Source organism: Erinaceus europaeus, chromosome 16 (assembly GCF_950295315.1).
Source record: "Erinaceus europaeus chromosome 16, mEriEur2.1, whole genome shotgun sequence".
Lineage (NCBI taxonomy): Eukaryota > Metazoa > Chordata > Mammalia > Eulipotyphla > Erinaceidae > Erinaceus > Erinaceus europaeus.
The window spans coordinates 20,506,211-20,525,359 of NC_080177.1; the positions used below are offsets into that span (position 1 = coordinate 20,506,211).

A 19,149-nucleotide genomic window follows, 5' to 3' on the forward strand; every position below is an offset into this window, starting at 1 on the left:
ATAAACTCCCACCGTAGTTGACTTTGCATTCCAGAAACGCGGGTATCAGCAATAAAAGTGGAAGCCAAATCCAAGAAGAGAAATGTTGAGAAGGTGAAAGGCAACGTCTGATGTCCCTGGGACCCTTCTGAGAACAGTGCAGGGATGGTTAAGCCGAGAATAGGCGGTCCATGTTGTTGCTATCCTATTTGGCTTTTGACTCAACAGTAAAGGGAAAGAAAGTGAAAACAGAACACAAAGCATAGGGGAGGGTAACTAGCTGAAAACCCCACTTTCTCCTTAGTCGGGGCCTTCCAGTCCTCCCGGTGCCAGAGCATAGATCCCGCGCGCCGAAGACACCTGTCCGAACGCGGGAAGCCCAAGCCCGCTGCTCCCACGAGGGTATCGGGCTCTGGCCCCGCCTTCCCCGGGGACTTCCGCGTCCTCGGCGGCCCCGCCCCCAGGCCGTTCTGCGCACGCGCGGGGGCCATATTGGCAGCGGATCCTCCGGCGGCGGCGGTGGGTTTCCTCTCGCGGCTGGAGCGCTGTCTGCGTGTGGATCTCCATTCTTCAGTGTCTTCCCTCCGGTGAGCCTCTGCCTCCCAGAAGCGCCCGGGTCTGGGCGGCTCTCCCCGCGGGCAGGGGGCCGTGCACGTCGTGACCAGAGCGGATCCTGCCAGGCCGCCGCGGAGCCATGGGCACGATGACTCTGCACCCGCCTCCCCGGCGGCAGGGTCGGGGGGGCCGAGGGGGGCGAGGGGGCGGGCGGCTTCCGTCCCTGGAGGGCCCGGTGCGTGCAGGTTCTCGCCGCTGGAGCTGCGGGCTCGGGCCGGGCCGGGCCGGGCCGCAGAGAAGGGAAAGTTGTGCTCGCGCGGGAGTCGCACCCCGGGCCCCAGTCCAGGTGCCCCGCGCCCCGCGCCGCCTCCCCGGCTGGTGCCCCGAGCCTTTCACCGTCAGCCTTTCACCGGTCTGCTGCTGGCAGGGCCTCGGCACTGGCCACTCTGCCCTGGCCTCTCCCCAGCCGGAGTGATCTTTCCGAAATGCCAGTCAGTCCGCGTGTGTGTGTGTGTGTGTGTGTCACGTTTCAATCCTGCATTATCACTCTCATGTATTTACAGCAAAAGGAGTACAATTCAGTTTTTTACCTGGGCGCGGGGGTCCCACTTTACCACCTCCAGTCTCTGTTCCGAAAATTCAGTCTCTTGGGAAAAACGAGCTTTGGAACCTGCAGTTGGGCTTTTCCAACAAGTCAGGTTGAATCGTAGCGTTTGTTTGTTGTTTTTTTATCAAGAATAGTAGTAATGATGTTAAGGTTACTTACTGTACCTTGAGGTGTTCCCACTCAACCGAGAGTTTAGGACCTCATGTCAGTTCAGAACATCTCCACTATTAACATGACATTAAAGGCACTACATGATCTAGGTATTTGCTTACCTCTTTAGCGTATACATTTTTTTCCCTTAAAGTTTTTTTTTTAATATTTATTTATTCTCTTTTGTTGCCTTTTTTGTTGTTGTTGTTGCCTTGTTTTATTGTAGTTATTGTTGTTATTGATGTCATTGTTGGATAGGACAGAGAGAAATGGAGAAAGGAGGGGAAAACGGGGGGGGGGAGAAAGATAGACACCTGCAGACCTGCTTCACTACCTGTGAAGTGACCCCCACTACAGGTGGGGAGCCGGGGGCTGGAACTGGGATCCTTAACACGGGTCGTTGCACTTTGCACCACCTGCGCTTAACCCACTGGGCTACCACCCGACTCCCTCCCTTAAAGTTTTATACTATATATTTCATAAGAGATTGAGAAATTTCGGGTGGGGGTATATAGCATAATGGTTATGCAAAGAGATTCTCACGCCGGACTGAGGCTCCAAAGTCCCAGGTTCAGGCCCCTGCACCACCTTAAGCCAGAGCTGAGCAGTGCTCTGGTGTAAGAAAAAAAAGAATTTCATGTGAAAGATCAGTACATGTATTGCTAGGGATCAAACCAAGACCATCAGTCATGCAAGTTCCATGCACGCTGCTGTACATATGCTTGACTAATTTGCTTCTTTTTGGCTGTCACTGGCACTTCATTACTCCAGATTGACTTTTTCACATAGACAGAGATGGTGAGACAGAAAGACACCATAAAAAGGTCCCTCAGTTGCAGGGGCTGGGCTTGAACCGAGTGGTACTCATGACAGTAAGTGAAGTAATCAAGTGAACTGTCTTTCTGTTGTGTGTGTGTGTGTATCAGCAACCTGTCTCTTGCTCACTGAACTGTCCTGCCTCAGTTCTAGTTGCCTAAAGTTTTCTCTTTACCTACAATGCTCTGTTCCCCTTCTTTGTCTTAGATCTGAAGGCTCTCATCTCTAATTTGATTTTTCATTTTTTGATTTCTTAGAAAATTTTCTGATTTCCCTTTTTTATATAAATTATTTCACAATGTGGTTGGGTTTTTTTGTGTGTGCTTTTTGGGGGGAGTTATTTATTTTTATTTATTTATTATTGGATAGAGACCAAGATATTGAGAGGGGAGGGGAGATAGGAAAAGAGACGGAAAGAGAGACTTGCAGCCCTGCGTCACCACTTACGAAGCTTTCCCCTGCAAATAGGGACCAGGGGCTTGAACCTGGGTCATTGCACACTTTTATGTGTGTGCTTAATCAGATGTACCACTGCCTGGCCCCTGTGTTCTGATTTTTCTCCACCCCTCTTTCCACTCCACACTTCATGTTTCTATTTCCTCATGATTTTATTGTTGTCTGTTTATGCCTTCCTCACCTGAGTTGATATTCCAGCATCTACCATAGTGCTCACTGCACTTAACAGGTGCATGTATGTGTTAGCTGAGTTACTAAGGAGTAAACAAAAAAGTTTTGTTTTTAAGTCAGGAAATATGCTTAGGTTGTGACTTTGTTTTTGCTGCTGAGACTTTTTGTGCCTGTGTGATTCTGCCCCTCCTGGCAAACTGTGTTTTCCTTTCAGTACCCCATAGAGATAGAGAGAAGTGGACACCACAGCACCACTCCCCCACTATTGCAGCTTCCCCTGCCCAGTGTTCCCATGGGAGTCGGGCACCTTCCTGAATCCTCAGGCGTGGTTAATGTGTGTGCTCCACTGGCTGAACTGTCTCCTGCCTTCTGTATGTTTCATTTTAATAATGATCTCCCTCCCCTTCTTTTTACAGGAATTATATAAAGTTTAGATAACATGGTAAGTAAATGAACATGCCATTAAACTGTTGCCTGATACATCATTTTACTTGCACTCAGCTTATAGCATGAGAAAGTTAAGGTGGGAGGAAAAAGAGATGGGTTGGTATCTTGTTCCAGTTTCTTTCCATGCACTAAACTTAATGGCCCAGAAGATGTTTTATAAACTGATGTGTGGGGTTGTAGGAGTTGGCTCTCTTTCACTGGTAAGGAATCATTGCTGTTTTTCCTTTGTAGTCTCGAAGATATGACTCAAGGACCACTATATTTTCTCCAGAAGGTAAAATAGAATCTGTTTACTCTCACAAAATAGATTGTTTTAGTGTGTGTGTGGGGGGTTCTACAAAATTTTTGTGTTACCAGAGTAACCGTGTTTGTAGTCTGTCAAACACTCGCTGCTGTAGGATTAGTCTCTTCAGTTTCTTCCCTTTTGTGAGGTTCTGACCCCAAGGGGCTTGTGGGCATCACGTCAGAGTGGATGGCTCCCGATTTCTCCCGACTCTGGCTGCTCACGGCTTGTGTTTTGCAGGTCGCCTGTACCAAGTGGAATATGCCATGGAAGCTATTGGACACGCAGGCACCTGTCTGGGGATTTTAGCAAACGACGGTGTTTTACTTGCGGCAGAGAGACGCAACATCCACAAGCTTCTCGATGAAGTCTTTTTCTCTGAGAAAATTTATAAGCTCAACGAGTAAGTAAGATCTTAGGGAAGAGGGTTTAAAATATCTCACTTTTTTCAACAGGTAGAATCTCACATATTCAGTGAGGACAGTTCCATGTAACATAATTGAATTGAAATGAACAGTCTCTTGTGTTTTTACTTTTGAAAATATTGGCTTTTATCTCCCCCCAACCCCCTTGGAAGTTTCTTGAGGCCCAGGACCATGTATTAAGCCTTTTAGGTATAAAGTCATACACTGTGTGGAGAATTAGTTTCTTTTTTTTTTTTAATGTTTATTCCCTTTTGTTGTTTTATTATAGTTATTCTTGTTGTCATCGTCGTTGTTGGATAGGACAGAGAGTGATGGAGAGAGGAGGGGAAGAGAAAGACACCTGCAGACCTGCTTCACCACCTGTGAAGCAACTCCCCTGCAGGTGGGGAGCCGGGGGCTCGAGCCGGGATCCTAATGCCGGCCTTTGCACTTTGTGCCACGTGCGCTTAACCTGCTGTGCTACCGTCCAGCTTCTGAGACTTAGTTTCTTATGGATACAGTGCAGACTTGGTAGTCATACAGGTTTGAGATAAATAAATCCAGGAATCTACACAGGTGAGCTGTTGTAACCTTGCTTGGAGTCTACTAGAGTGATTTTGGCAATATAAAATGAATAAGATAAACTAGTGACACAAGCCTTCAGAGCATTATTTAGGATTACTTCTCAGGAGTTTTGTTGAATGGTAATGAATCTTACCAAAGAACAGTTCTGGAGGTCTAGAAACTGATTAGACAACTGCTGTATGCTTCATGAGGCTCTGGTAGTTGATGTGCTGGACTTTGCAGCTACCAGAGAGCTGTATCTGCTGATTTCAGACTTCCCTTCAGTGATCAGTGTGGTGAGCGCTGAACACGAGGCCATTTGATGTGCCTGTCACACTTGTCAGAGGATGTGTTTTCTGTCCACAGGGTCATTGTCGGGTCTGTCTGTTGACTTGCAGACTTTACCAGACATAGGAGGAGAGGGTGTTCAGACTATAGAAGAGCCAGACAAGCCCTCAAGAAATGAGGGCGTGAGGATCCCAGTTCGAGCCCCCGGCTCCCCACCTGCAGGGGAGTCGCTTCACAGGCGGTGTGGCAGGTCTGCAGGTGTCTGTCTTTCTCTGCCCCTCTCTGTCTGCCTCTCCTCTCTCCCTTTCTCTCTGTCCTAGCCAGCAACGACGCCATCAATAATAACTACAACAATAAAAAACAAGGCAACAAAAGGGAATAAATAAATATTTTTAAAAATTTAAAAAGTCTTTAAAAAAAAAGAAATGAGGGAGAGGGAAGTTGGAACAGAGAATTTGGACCCCTAGTATAAGCCTAGCCATGCTTATACTAGGGGTCATTATTTATTTATTTATTTATTTATTGTTGCCCTTGTTTTTTATTGTTGTGGTTATTCATGTCATCATTGTTGGATAGGACAGAGAGAAATGGAGAGAGGAGGGGGAGACAGAGAGGGAGAGAAAGACAGACACCTGCAGACCTGCTTCACCACCTTGTGAAGCAACTCCTGTGCAGGTGGGGAGCCGGGGGCTTGAACCAGGATCCTTTTGCCAGTCCTTGCGCTTTGCACCATGAGTGCTTAACCTGCTGTGCTAACGCTCGACTCCCCAGCCCTGCACTTCTTGGGCAGATTTGTAGAACTCTTTGCCTTCAGGTCCCCTCACCTTCACTCCGTCAAACCAGGACTCAGGAAGTAAAAAGACTTGCTCCACAATAACATGAGGTAGTCTGTCTTCCTGTCTGGCAGAACCTTTCTTTTTTTTTTTTTTTTTTTTTAATTTTTTAAAATATTTATTCCTTTTGCTGTCCTTGTTGTTTTATTGTTGTAGTTATTGTTGTTGTTGTTGATGTCGTTGTTGGATAGGACAGAGAGAAATGGCGAGAGGAGGAGAAGATGGGGAGAGAAAGACACCTGCAGACCTGCTTCACTGATTGTGAAACTCCCTTGCAGGTGGAGAGCCGAGGGCTTGAACTGGGATCCTTACACCAGTCCTTGTGCTTTGCGCCACCTGCGCTTAACCCGCTGTGCTACCACATGACTCCCTTTTAAAAAATTTTTAAAAAATACTTATTTATTCCTTTTGTTGTCCTTGTTTTATTGTTGTAGTTATTGTACCTTTCTTTAAAATAAAAATGAGTTGGCCTGCGAGGTGGCACAGTGCATAAAGCACTGGATTCTCAAGCATGAGGTCCCAAGTTCAATCCCCAGCAGCACATGTACCAGAGTATGTCTGGTTCTTTCTCTCTCTCTCTTCCTATCTTTCTCATTAATAAATAAATAAATTATAAAAAAATAAAAATAAATAAAATGTGTACATATATATATGTTAATGAGAGCTAGAGGTTGGGAGGGAGGGAGAGAGAGAGAGAACACAGAATACTGCTCAGCTTTGGTAGCGCTATTGGTGCTCTGAGGCTAAGCTGTCTCGCCAGACCGTTCTTTTTTGCTGAATCTTCTCAGAATTCATTTTAGCATCTTAGTGTTCCTCTCTTCGCCCTGTTCACAGGGATAGATACATCTATTGAAGACCTTGTGAGAGTACTTACTTTATCTTTTAGGTTGAATGTTACCTAGTGTAAAATTACAAGGATAAAAAATTTCTTAAAATTTATTTCTTTATGCCCTTTTGTTGCCCTTGTTTTATTATTGTAGTTATTGATGTTGTTGCATAAGACAGAGAAATGGAGGGGGGGGGAACGGGGAGAGAAAGATAGACCCTGCAGACCTGCTTCACCGCCTGTGAAGTGACTCCTCTGCAGGTGAGGAGCCGGGGGCTTGAACCAGGATTCTTATGCCAGTCCTTGCGCTTTGCACCAACTGTGCTTAACCTGCTACACTACCGCCGGGCTCCCTGCTTTCTTTCTTTTTTTTTTTTTTTTTTACTCCCCCTTAAAATTACTTTCAGTTATTTATTTTTGTCTGAAAAATATAATAGCTGTGAAGTAAGCATGGTAAATACACAGTAAAGCTTAGTACTTTTTTTTTTTTTGAGCTAGAGATAGAAAGGCAGAGAGGGTGCAGGAGATCATAGCACTGAAGCTTTCTTTTTTTGCTTGTATGGTGGTGCGAGGGATTGAACCTGGGACTATAGAGCCTCAGGCATGAGAGTTTCTCTTTTTTATCTTTAAAAGGTTTTATTTATCTATTCATGAGAAAGACAGGAGAAGAGAGAGAACCAGACATCACTCTGGTACATGTGCTGCTGGGGATTGAACTCAGGACCTCATGCTTGAAAGCCCAGTGCTTTATCCACTGCACACCTCCTGGACCACACATGCGAGTCTACACATAACCATTATGCTATCTACCCCCACCCCCAAAGCTTTCTCTAATGTAGTGGGGATTGGGCTTGAATTTAGGCTACACACATGGCAAAACAGCACACTATTCAAGTGACTATTTCACAGGCCCAAACTTTACTATTTAAAATTATCACTGGGATGACTGTGGTTTGCACCACTATATGTCTTAGTAGAATAGATTCACACCAATTTGAATGTATGTCACCATTCCACACCTACCATTAAGCTAGAACTTTTACTTTTGAAATACCTATAGAGATTCCTTGTACACATCTTGCCTGCTTACAGACCAATGTCTTTCTTTTCCTCAAGGGACATGGCTTGCAGTGTGGCAGGAATAACTTCAGATGCTAATGTTCTGACTAATGAACTGAGGCTCATTGCTCAAAGGTATGGTCATAAGTTAACATAATTGATACTATTTGCTTTTTTAGATATTTCTTAGAATTTATTTTTGTAAAAAAATTAAAATGTACTAATTAAAAATTACATTTTAAAAAAGACACACCTGTACAATGTTATTTATTGTAGAACTATTAAAATGTTGGCATGCCTCTTCCCCCCCCCCCCTTTCAAATAAGTGATTGTTAGGCTATCCTCTTGGCATAGATTTTTTTTAAAAAAATTTTCATTTATAAAATGGAAATATTGACAAGACCATAGTATAAGAGGGGTACATTTCCACACAGTGCCCACCTCCAGAATTCTATATCCACTCCCCTCCCTTGATAGCTTCCCCAATCTTTAATCCCTGTGGGAGCATGGACCCAGGATCATTGTGGGGTGCAGAAGATGGAAGGTCTGGCTTCTAATTGCTTCTCCAGTGAACATGGGCATTGGCAGGTTGATTCATACTTCTAGCCTGTCTCTCTCTTTCCCTGGTGGGGCAGGGCTCTGGGGATGTTGGGCTTCAGGACACATTGGTGGGGTTGTCTGTCCAGGGAAGTCAGGTTGGCGTCATGGTATCATTTGGAACCTGGTGGCTGAAAAAGAGTTAAGATATAAAGCCAGTGGTCCGGGTGGTGGTGCAGTGGATAAGGCTTTGGACTCTCAAGCATGAGGTCCCAAGTTCAGTCTCTTGCAGCACATGTACCAGAGTGATGTCTGGCTCTTTGTCCTATCATTTCTCATGAATAAATAAATAAAACTTAAAAAAGAAAAAAGATATAAAGCCAAACAAATTGCTGACTAATCATGAACCTAAAGGCAAGAATATTGCAGATGAAGATTTGGGGTCTCCATTTTGGAAAAAGCTAGTAGGCCTATTTTAGGTATATTCCAAAGGGTCCATGACTTTACTAGTTTTTGCCTGAGCCTGATGTCTGATATGTGGATGGACCCAGGTAATTGTCTGTCGAGATGGTGTCATAGTTGGAAAAAGGGCTAGAAAGCTGGATCAGCGAAGGGAGTAGCTCCCAAATATGGGGACAGTATATAAATATTGTTAACTGGGAGTCGGGCTGTAGTGCAGCAGGTTAAGCGCAGGTGGCACAAAGCACAAGGGCCGGCATAAGGATCCCGGTTCGAACCCCGGCTCCCCACCTGCAGGGGAGTCGCTTCACAGGCGGTGAAGCAGGTCTGCAGGTGTATCTTTCTCTCCCCCTCTCTGTCTTCCCCTCCTCTCTCCATTTCTCTCTGTCCTATCCAAAAATGACAACAACAATAATAACTACAACAATAAGACAACAAGGGCAACAAAAGGGAATAAATAAATAAAATAAATATTTTTTAAAAAAATATAAATAAATAAATAAATAAATATTGTTAACTGTGAACCCCATCGATGTGATCTGGGACCCATATTCAGCACAGGAGCCTATGTAACCTCTGCATCCCTGTAGGTCTGAGCTCACATTCTGTGGTCACGGATAGGAACATTCTAGGCTGCACTAATTTCAGGACCCATCTTCCTCGGGTAGTAGATAGAGTATGTTGTCCAACCTCCCTTCAGAGAATGGAACAGTTTACCATTGTTGATCCATATTTATGAGGGCAAGGTCCTATAGGGGCCCACAAAGAGGTCCATTATGTTGTTCCTGATGGAGATGACCAGTGATAGTGGCGATGGGGATCTCTTATAGGTCTAGGCCCATCATGTCTGTGGGGATCCCAGGACTCCCTGACTAGGGCCCCAGGTGATGGGGTGGCCTGATTAAAGTGACATAGATTTCTTTTGTGAGTTTCTTTGCTTAGACTTCTTTCTGTGTTTCAGAGAGAGCTGTTAGTGTGCCATTCTTTTTATTCTAGGTATTTATTACAGTATCAGGAGCCAATTCCTTGTGAGCAGCTGGTGACAGCATTGTGTGATATCAAACAAGCTTATACACAATTTGGAGGTACTGAATTTTGGGAATACTTTCTTAAAGTGTTTAGATATTTAAAACTTTTGTGGATGATATCTTACAACAGTAAAAAGGAACTGAGCTTTAGGTAATAATTCGCTTATTTCTGTTTCGTGACCTAACTGGCTTCCACTATTATCATAAATTTTCACAGATTCTAGAACTGCCAAGATAATCATTTTAAATTTGGAAGCAAATTGCTTTTCGCATAATAATGGGACTCAGTTCATTGTTTTTCTTCCTTCTGGCTGTGACCAAATCCAAGAAACAAAAAATGGAATTTTTGGTGGTGCTTATCTATGGTGGCCAGAAGACAAATTTGTCTGTGAATGCTTAACTTCACACAAGAGGGTCTAGCCATGTTCACTGAGCTCAGGTAACCAGAGTGAATTTAGATTATTGATAGGTTTCTTTCTCTTTGCTAAAGGAAAACGTCCCTTTGGTGTTTCCTTGCTGTACATTGGCTGGGATAAGCACTATGGCTTTCAACTGTATCAGAGTGACCCTAGTGGAAATTACGGAGGATGGAAAGCCACGTGCATTGGGAATAACAGTGCTGTGAGTATCGGGGGCACTATAAAACCCAGCAAAAGTTCTGGCAACTACTATAGTTTTGAAGTAATGCTAAGTATAAGTAATATATATATGTATATTTGAAAGATTTTATTTATTTATTCATGAGAAAGATAAAAGGAGAAAGAGCAAGAACCAGACATCACTCTGGCACATGTGCTGCCAGGGATTGATCACACTTGAGAATGCAATACATCATTCACTGCGCCACCTCTCAGACTACAGTATGAGTATTTTACAATATCTTCATACCCTTAATGTGATATGAAAATATCTTTGATTTCTGTTGGTGAGAGTCACAGGTACTGCTAATACTACTGGAGTTTGTTAGCTACATTTATTTAAAAAAGGGCATGGTGTGAGTCAGGTGGTAGCGCAGTGGGTTAGGCGCAGGTAGTGCAAAGCCCAAGGACCAGCAGCATAAGAACCCCAGCTCGGGCCCCCGGCTTCCCACCTGCAGGGGAGTCATTTCACAGGCGGTGAAGCAGGTCTGCAGGTGTCTGTCTTTCTCTCCCCCTCTGTCTTCCCCTCCTCTCTCCATTTCTCTCTGTCCTATCCAACAACAAGGACATCAGTAACAATAATAATAACTACAACAATTAAAAAAAACAAGGGCATCAAAAGGAAATATTTTTTTTTAAAAAGGGCATGGTAATTCTCAAAGTTGTGAAAATAAAATATGATTCTTTTTCATGTCCTAGTTCACAGGCTACTCCTCTCCTTACCCCAAATCTTTATTCTTTTTTTTTTAATTAGTGATTTAATATTGATTTACAAAATTATAAGATAACGGGTATAATTCCACACCATTCCCACCACCCAAGTTCTGTGTTTCCATTCCCTCCACTAGAAACTGCAGTAGTTACCCCAAGATTACAGATATGGGTTGTCTATTATTTCTACAACCATCTATATTTATATATATATTTACCCTTTTTTTTTTTTTTTCCCCTACGGCTAAGTTACAGCTACACTTACTATTTTCAAGTGCCCTTTTTTCCTCCTCTCTCTCTGGGTCTTGCTGGAATTGGAGTTCAGAACCCTCTGGTCATCTTCCCCCAATGCTTCTGTCCCTCTGGGGTTATGGACCAAAATTCTATCTTTTCCTAATGGTGTAGGGCCCTGGAGAGGTGAGAATTTGGGACACATCGGTGAGGTTGTCTGGCTAGGAAGTTCAGGATGGAATCACAGTAGCATCTTCAACTTGGTGGTTGAAAGGCTGTAAGATAGAAAGCTGGACAAAATATTTAATAAACAGGAACCAAAAAGTAAGGATAAAGCAGACGAGAATAGGAATCTTAGGGAGAAAGAAGCTAGGAAGTTTATTTTAGGTATGTTCCTTAGGGCCCATCACTTCAGTAATTTTTGCTTGAGCTTGGTAGCTAACCTGCAATTGGATTGAAAATAATTCTTTGTGAAGACAGTGTCAGAGTTGAAAACAGAGCTAGAAAGTTGGATTAGAGTGGCAGGAGGTAGCACAGTGGATAAAGCATTGGATTCTCAAGCATGAAGTCCTGAGTTCGATCCCTAGCAGCACATGTAACAGAGTGATGTCTGGTTCTTTCCCTCCTATTCTTCTCATTAATAAACAAATAAATTATTTTTTAAGAGAATAAGATATATGCTAAAAATAATTTTAAAAAGTTGGATTAGGGCAGAGAGTAGCTCTAAAACTTGAGGAAAGTATGTGCAATTAACTGTTTATCCCATTCCTCTGACCCAGGACCTGCATTATATATTCACATTTAGCACAGGAGCCTGTGTAACTTCTGAGTCCCTATCAGTCTGAGCTCGCAGTTCATGGTCACAGCTGGAACATTCTAGGCTGCACTCATTTCAGGTCCAGTCTTCCTCGAGCGGCAGAGTAGGATGACCCAGTCTCCCTTCGGAGAATGGAGCATTCCCTACCATTGCTGCTTTATAGCAGCGGCAGGGTCCTGGAGAGGCCCACAAGAGGGCTTATGATGAAGTTTCTGACAGAAGTGACCAGTGATCATACCCCAAATCTTCCTATGGGTTCCATGGATGTCTGAGTATCCCACGTTGAAGATTCCACTCGTGGTCCACAAAATAACTCGCTTGGATAGTATGCTGCTTTACCATGTGCACAACCCAAGCTTGAGTCTGGCCCTTGCCACAGTGGAGGAAACTTGGGTGCTGTGATCTCTTTCACTCTCTTTGTTTCTGTCTGTCTGATAAAGTCGTCCCAGAGCAGGGAAGCCCCAACAAGAAAACAAAACACGTTCATAGCTCATCAGCCGATACGCTCTCTCCAGTATCCATTATCTACTCTCCCTGTCATCAGATCTGTCTGGAATGTCAGGCCCAGCAGTGACGTCCCCACTTGAGTACATGTGTTGCAGTGTGCACAAGGACCCAGCTTCAAGCCAATAAAAAATAATTAAAAAAAAAAAGAAGAAAGTGTTGGGCAGTGGTGCACCTGGTTAAGCACATTTGTTACCATGCACAAGGACCCGGGTTCAAGCCCCGGTCCCCACCTGCAGATGGGAACCTTCAAGAGTGGTGGAAGCACAGCAACAGATCTCTCTCTGTCTCTCTCTCTCTCTGTGTCTCTATTTCTCTGTCCTGTCAAGTAAATAAAGTTAAAAAAATACATTGTTTTTAAAATTTTGTCTAATGTCAGTAATAATCCAGGCAATATTTTCAACAGTCCATATTCCAAAAAATATGAAAGTTGTAAGTAAATTTTCTGTGTTGCTTCTTACGTTTTAGGCAGCTGTGTCAATGTTAAAACAAGACTACAAAGAAGGAGAAATGACTTTGAAGTCAGCACTTGCTCTTGCTATCAAAGTTCTAAATAAGACCATGGATGTTAGTAAATTGTCTGCTGAAAAAGGTAACTTATGCTCTGTGGTCCAATTTCTTCTCTTGAGTGAAAGGAATTGGCGGAGCAGCTACTGTGGAAGACCTTTGTTATTGTAGTTCCTTGAAATAAGAACTTACTGTTTGGTTAGGTAGCCTGATGCATAACTACTGCCTAAACGGGGACATAAGATTTAGTGAGGTTAAGTGACTTGCACATGGTCAACATTGAGACATTATTGGGCGGGGGCTGGGTGGTAGCGCAGCAGGCTAAGCGCACATGGCGCAAAGCACAAGGACCCGTGTAAGGATCCTAGTTTGAGCCCCCAACTCCCCACCTGCAGGAGGGTCACTTCACAAGAGGTGAAGCAGGTCTGCAGGTGTCTGTCTTTCCTCCTTTCTGTCTTCCCCATCTCTCTCGATTTCACTCTGTTCTATCTAACAACAACAACAGCTGTAACAATCACAAGGGCAACAAAATGGGAAAAATAGCCTCTAGGAGCAGTGCAGGCACTGAGCCCCCACAATAACCCTGGAGGCAAAATAAATAATAATGAAAGGTTGTGGAGGGAGTCAGGAGATCCTCATCTGGTGGAGTGCACAATTTACAAAGCTTGAGGATCCAGCTTCAAGCCTGCAGCAACATGCCCAGAGGGCAGCTTCACAAGCAGTGCAGCGGTCCTGTGTTGTCTTGCCTCTCCCTCCGTTTCTGTGATTGAAAGAAAAAGATATTGGGAGCAGTGGAATTGTGCACACTTGAAGCCCCAGCAGCATAATAACAACAATAATAATAATAAAATTAAAAACCTAGAAAGTGAGAGGGGAGTCGGGCAGTAGCACAGCAGGTTAAGCGCCGGTGCACAAAGTGCAAGGACCAGTGTAAGGATCCTGGTTCAAGCCCCCAGCTCCCCACCTGCAGGGGGGTCGCTTCACAAGCGGTGAAGCAGGTCTGCAGGTGTCTGTCTTCCTCTCCCCCTCTTTGTCTTCCCTTCCTCTCTCCATTTCTCCCTGTCCCATCCAACAATGATGACAACAATAAAACAACAAGGGCAACAAAAGGGAATAAATAAATAAATACAAAAAAAATGTCATTTTATTTTTACTTAACAGTAATCTGTTTGACAGTAACAGTGCTTGCCGTGTATATGATGAACACTGTTTATAGTTCTCTTTTTAAAAAATTTTTATTGGGGGGTCGGGCGGTGACGCAGCGGGTTAAGCGCATGTGGCGCAAAGCGCAGGAACCGGCGTAAGGATCCGGGTTCGAGCCCCCAGCTCCCCACCTGCAGGGGAGTCGCTTCATGGGCGGTGAAGCAGGTCTGCAGGTGTCTATCTTTCTCTCCCCTTCTCTGTCTTCCCCTCCTCTCTCCATTTCTCTCTGTCCTATCCAACAACAAATTGCATCAACAAGGGCAATTCTTCTTCTAGCGTTTGCCAACAAGGGCAATAATAATAACCACAACGAAGCTACAACAAGGGCAACAAAAGGGGGAAAAAAAATGGCCTCCAGGAGCGGTGGATTCATGGTGCAGGCACCGAGCCCAGCAATAACCCTGGAGGAGGGGAAAAAAAAATTATTATCTTCATTTATTTATTGCATAGAGACAGCTAAGAATTGAGAGGGAGAGAAAGACACCTACTTTTGTTACTGGTGTGCTTTTTTTCATACCTGTGGAAACAGCATTTTATGCCTTTGTTTTGAAAGCTTCATTAAAAAACTACAAATGGGGGTTTGGGTCGTGGTACACTAGGTTAAAACTGCATAGTATGAAGCACAAGGACCCGTACAAGGATCCCGGTTCCAGCCCCTGGCTCCCCACCTGCAGGGGAATCACTTCACAAACAGTGAAACAGGCCAGCAAGTGTGTCTCTTTCTCTCCCCTCTCTATCTTCCCCTCCCCTCCCCTCTCAGTTTCTCTGTCCTATCCAGTAAAATGGGGAAAAAATGTCTGCCAGGAGCAGTGGATTCGTAGTGCCAACACTGAGCCTCAGTAATAACCCTGGAGGCTATAGAAATAAATAGGGAGTCGGGCGGTAGCACAGCGGATTAAGCGCACATGGTGCAAAGCACAAGGATGGGTGGAAGGATCCCGGTTCGAGCCCCCGGCTCCCCACCTGCAAGGAAGTCGCTTCACAGGTGGTGAAGCAGGTCTGCTATCTTTCTCTCCCCCTCTCTGTCTTCCCCTCCTCTCCATTTCTCTCTGTCCTACCCAACAACGATAACAACAATGAAACAATAAGGGCAACAAAAGGGAATAAATAAATAAATATTAAAAAAATATATACACAAATGCAAAATACTGAAAAAATATCCAAATTTAAATATATTAAAAAAAAGAAAGGGGAGTCGGGCTGTAGCGCAGCGGGTTAAGCGCAGGTGGCGCAAAGCACAAGGACCGGCATAAGGATCCCGGTTCGAACCCGGCTCCCCACCTGCAGGGGAGTCGCTTCACAAGCGGTGAAGCAGGTCTGCAGGTGTCTATCTTTCTCTCCTCCTCTCTGTCTTCCCCTCCTCTCTCCATTTCTCTCTGTCCTATCCAACAACGACAACAACAATAATAACTACAATAATGCAACAAAAGGGAATAAATAAATAAAATAAATACTAAAAAAAAGAAAAAGAAAGAAAGAAATAGAGGCTAAAACAAATAAATTTATGGTTCTTTTTTGGTCAACACAGGCCAATTAGAGCAACTGACTGCTTTTTTTTCCAAGTGGTAGTAACAGAGGGGCTAGGAAATAGTTCACTTGGCAGAGTGTGTGCCTTACCATAGGCCAGGCCCTGGGCTCAAGCCTTAGTACCCCTAGGAACACCTTAAACAGCATCAGAGGGGAGCTTCAGTGAATGGTGGAGTGTTCTATGTCTTACCTTCTTCTCTGTGTCTTTCCTGCTCTTTGCCCTCCCTTTATCTTAGAAAAATAATCATTGGAGCATTAAGTCTGGACATATGTTGCAAGCAAGAGGGTCTGTTGCTAAAAAAAAAAAAAAAAAAAAAACCCTGAGAAATAAAACAGCAGCTTTCAGAAAATTGAGATGGGGTGGTCCAAGAAGTGGCACAATAGATAAAGCATCAGACTCTCAGGCATGAGGTCCTGAGTTCAATCCCCGGCAGCACATGTACCAGAGTGATGTCTGGTTCTTTCTTTCTCTCCTATCTTTCTCATAAATAAATAAATAATTTCTTTAAAAAGAATGTGTGTGTACCTAGTCACACATTCTAATGTGCAAGGACCCAGGTTCAAGCCCGTGGTCCCCATCTACAGAGGGAAAGCTTCATAAGTGGTAAAGCATTACTGAGAGCGTCTTTCCCTGTCTCCATTTCCCTCTTGATAGCTCTCTGTTTCTGTCCAGTAAATAATTTAAATAAAAAAGAATCCCCAGATCTTCATCTTAAAAGCAAAGTTGAGATGGAAGAGATGAGAAGGAAGATGTTTAAGTAAAAATGTTATGGGACCAATCTAAAGTGCTTTATTACCATAACTGTATCCATGAGCCTTAATAATAAGCAGAAACATGGTAGAATGGCCACCTGTGGCCTGGGGGTGCCACGGCAGGCAGAGTGCAGGACTTACCTCCTGCATCAGATATACAGGACAGCGGTCTGGCCCAGCCCCCTCACCCCCAATCCTCTTCCTTCCCCTCTCTCGTAAATAAATAAATAGAACGATATATATTTTTCAAAGATTTTATTTACTTATGTGAAAGATAGGAGAAAGAACCAGATATCACTCTGGCACACGTGCTGCCGGGGATCGAACTCGCAACCTCATGCTTGAGAGTCCAAAGCTTTACCACTGCGCCACCTCCCAGACCACATAAAACAATACTTTTAAAGGCTGGTAAAATAACCCACTTGGATAGTGTGTTTTGCCACGTGTGAGACTCAGGTTTAAGCCTGGTTCCCACCATATTAAAGGAAACTTTGGTGCTGTGATCTCTTTCACTCATTTCTGTCTGTCTCTGCTCGGCCTACCGTTCTCTCTTCATATATACATCTCTCTCCCTCCCTCTATTTATTTATATATGTATAGATGTATATGTATGTATATGTATGTATATACACACATGTATGTACATGTATATATGTGCATATATATATAGATATACTAACATATATTAAGAGTGGTGAACTATGGCTTAAGTTATGTAAAGAAATTAAAGGGATTGTATAGCAAGTTTGTTCACTAAATGTGCCTGTTTGTAATGTGAATGTTTGTGTTTGTTTTAGTGGAAATTGCCACACTGACAAGAGAGAATGGAAAGACAGTCATCAGAGTCCTCAAACAAAAGGAGGTGGAACAGTTGATCAAAAAACATGAGGAAGAAGAAGCTAAAGCTGAGCGGGAGAAGAAAGAAAAAGAACAAAAAGAAAAGGATAAATAGAAGAGAAAATCGAAATTTTATAACTCACTGGGGCACCATTTCAGTGTAAAAGCTGTCCTACTCTTCCACGCTGAGACAACTTTGACTTTTTTTTAAAACTTTGATAGTGGGAAATTAGGACATTATAAACTGAATTGGGCTCCTGTTTCTGTTCAGTTGAATATTACAATGCTGATTACTGTTTATGGACATCTTACAATCCCATTTTTTGTTTGTTTTTTGAATAAAATTTGGAAAGAATGAATATTGTGAAAGAAAAAATTCTGCGTAGCAATAATTGTTAAAGGATCACTAAGGCTCTGATCTTCCTTCCATGCTTTTTAATTTTTTTACCAGAGCACTGCTCAACTCTCGCTAATGGTGGTGTGGGGAATTGAACCTGGGACTTCAGGCATGAGAGTCTCTGCATGACCATTATGCCATCTGCCCCCACGCCCATACTTTATATATGTTATGGCATCCTCTGAATTTTAAATAAGATGCTAAAAATGAAGAGCATCATAAAGAGAAGTGGGAATTGATGCAGTGAAGCACTCCTTTGCTCTCCTCCTCTACCACTTAGCACAACTGGAGCAAAACAAAGGTGTGTGCTGGCCTAGTGAAACGAGAGCCACACTCGCCCCCCGGGTGTCGCCAGTCTAGTATTGAAGGACAGTCAGTCTAAACATTGGGAGCTATGCACGCTTGAAATTGTATGGGCATGTGTGAACAGTATAACTTTTTATATTATTATCTTTATTATATAGAGACTGTCAGAAGTCCAGAGGGAAGGGGGAGATAGATAGGGGGGAAGCTTCACAAGTGGTGAAGCAGGAAAAAAAAAAAAACTGCTTTCACAAAGGAGCACTTTTCCTTGGCCAAGTGACCCAACTGTTTCTAGAGCTAATATACAAGGAAAAAATTCTGAGGAACCTGCAGCAAAGACCAAGGCTGCCCACAAGTCAGTGGCCCAAGACAGGAGAAACTGAAAAGTAAGTGGAGAGGAGATAAATAAGATTGAATTCAGTTAGGCTGAAGGCAGCTCATTGCCTGAGCTTTGCTCAACCCAAGTTCACCTAATTTTTTCTCCTATATGCGGAGGCCTCTGCTAAGTGATACAGAGGGCCTGCTGGTGGTGCACTTGGCTGAGTGCGCATGTTACAACAATGTTCAAGGACCTGGGTTCAAGACCCCAATACCTACCTGCAAGGGGAAAGCTTCACAAGTGATGCAGCAATGCTGCAGGTGTCTCTGTGTCTCTCTAGATCTCCCCCTTTCCCTCTCTACTTTTGTCCAAAAAAAAGTGTTACAGAGTGTTGTTTTCGACGGGTTATGTTGTTTTCTCCGGGCTGGCTTCACGGGCGGGTAACAGACGACCAGGGACTCATAGTTGAGCTGTAGGCAGTATCTCTTTATTCATGCAGGACGCAGCACAATCTAAGCCGAGCTAAGCTAAACTCAAGGTAAAGTACTCTAAAACTCACAATGCTGTCTTTATATATACTTGCCAAGTAGGGTGGAAACAGGATGTGACAGAGAGGGTGGAGAGAAAAGTGACTGGTAAAAATCAGAGTGTGACAAGGAGGGGGCAGATTAGGCAAGAATCCTATCACTGAACTACAAATGCCCTGGAGGGAGGGTGGAACTTGTTAACAGTAAATAGAATGAAGTGGTTATGTAAATAGAATAGTGTTAAGCAGGGGGGATTTAAACCAAATGAAACAGAAAGGGTCTCATGTATACCAACAACAGAGTAGTTCTATTCAAGTGGTACCTCTGATCAGCTTCAGCCCCACCTAGGAATTTGCAAAAAACACAAATTCTGACTTCTCATTCTAGAACTAAAAGACGAAGCAGAGCCCAGC

The 19,149-nt window shown here is 43.7% G+C and overlaps 1 protein-coding gene across 1 annotated transcript; it reads left to right on the forward strand.

Moving 5' to 3' along the window:
* Positions 1–435: 435 nt before the first annotated feature.
* Positions 436–17,549, forward strand: PSMA4 (proteasome 20S subunit alpha 4). Its single transcript, XM_007525778.3, has 9 exons — positions 436–566; positions 3,151–3,176; positions 3,413–3,455; positions 3,705–3,867; positions 7,496–7,573; positions 9,431–9,519; positions 9,953–10,083; positions 12,832–12,955; positions 17,151–17,549. The coding sequence occupies exons 2-9, from the start codon at positions 3,174–3,176 to the stop codon at positions 17,303–17,305; spliced, it is 786 nt and encodes a 261-aa protein (XP_007525840.2). The 5' UTR covers positions 436–566; positions 3,151–3,173; the 3' UTR covers positions 17,306–17,549.
* The last annotated feature ends 1,600 nt before the right edge of the window (positions 17,550–19,149 follow it).

Bases quoted from the DNA above. Each gene is read 5' to 3' on its own strand.
- PSMA4 (XM_007525778.3), top strand. The intron at 9,520-9,952 runs GTACTGAATTTT...TCTTTGCTAAAG, and splicing joins AGCTTATACACAATTTGGAG to GAAAACGTCCCTTTGGTGTT. The intron at 12,956-17,150 runs GTAACTTATGCT...TGTTTGTTTTAG, and splicing joins TAAATTGTCTGCTGAAAAAG to TGGAAATTGCCACACTGACA.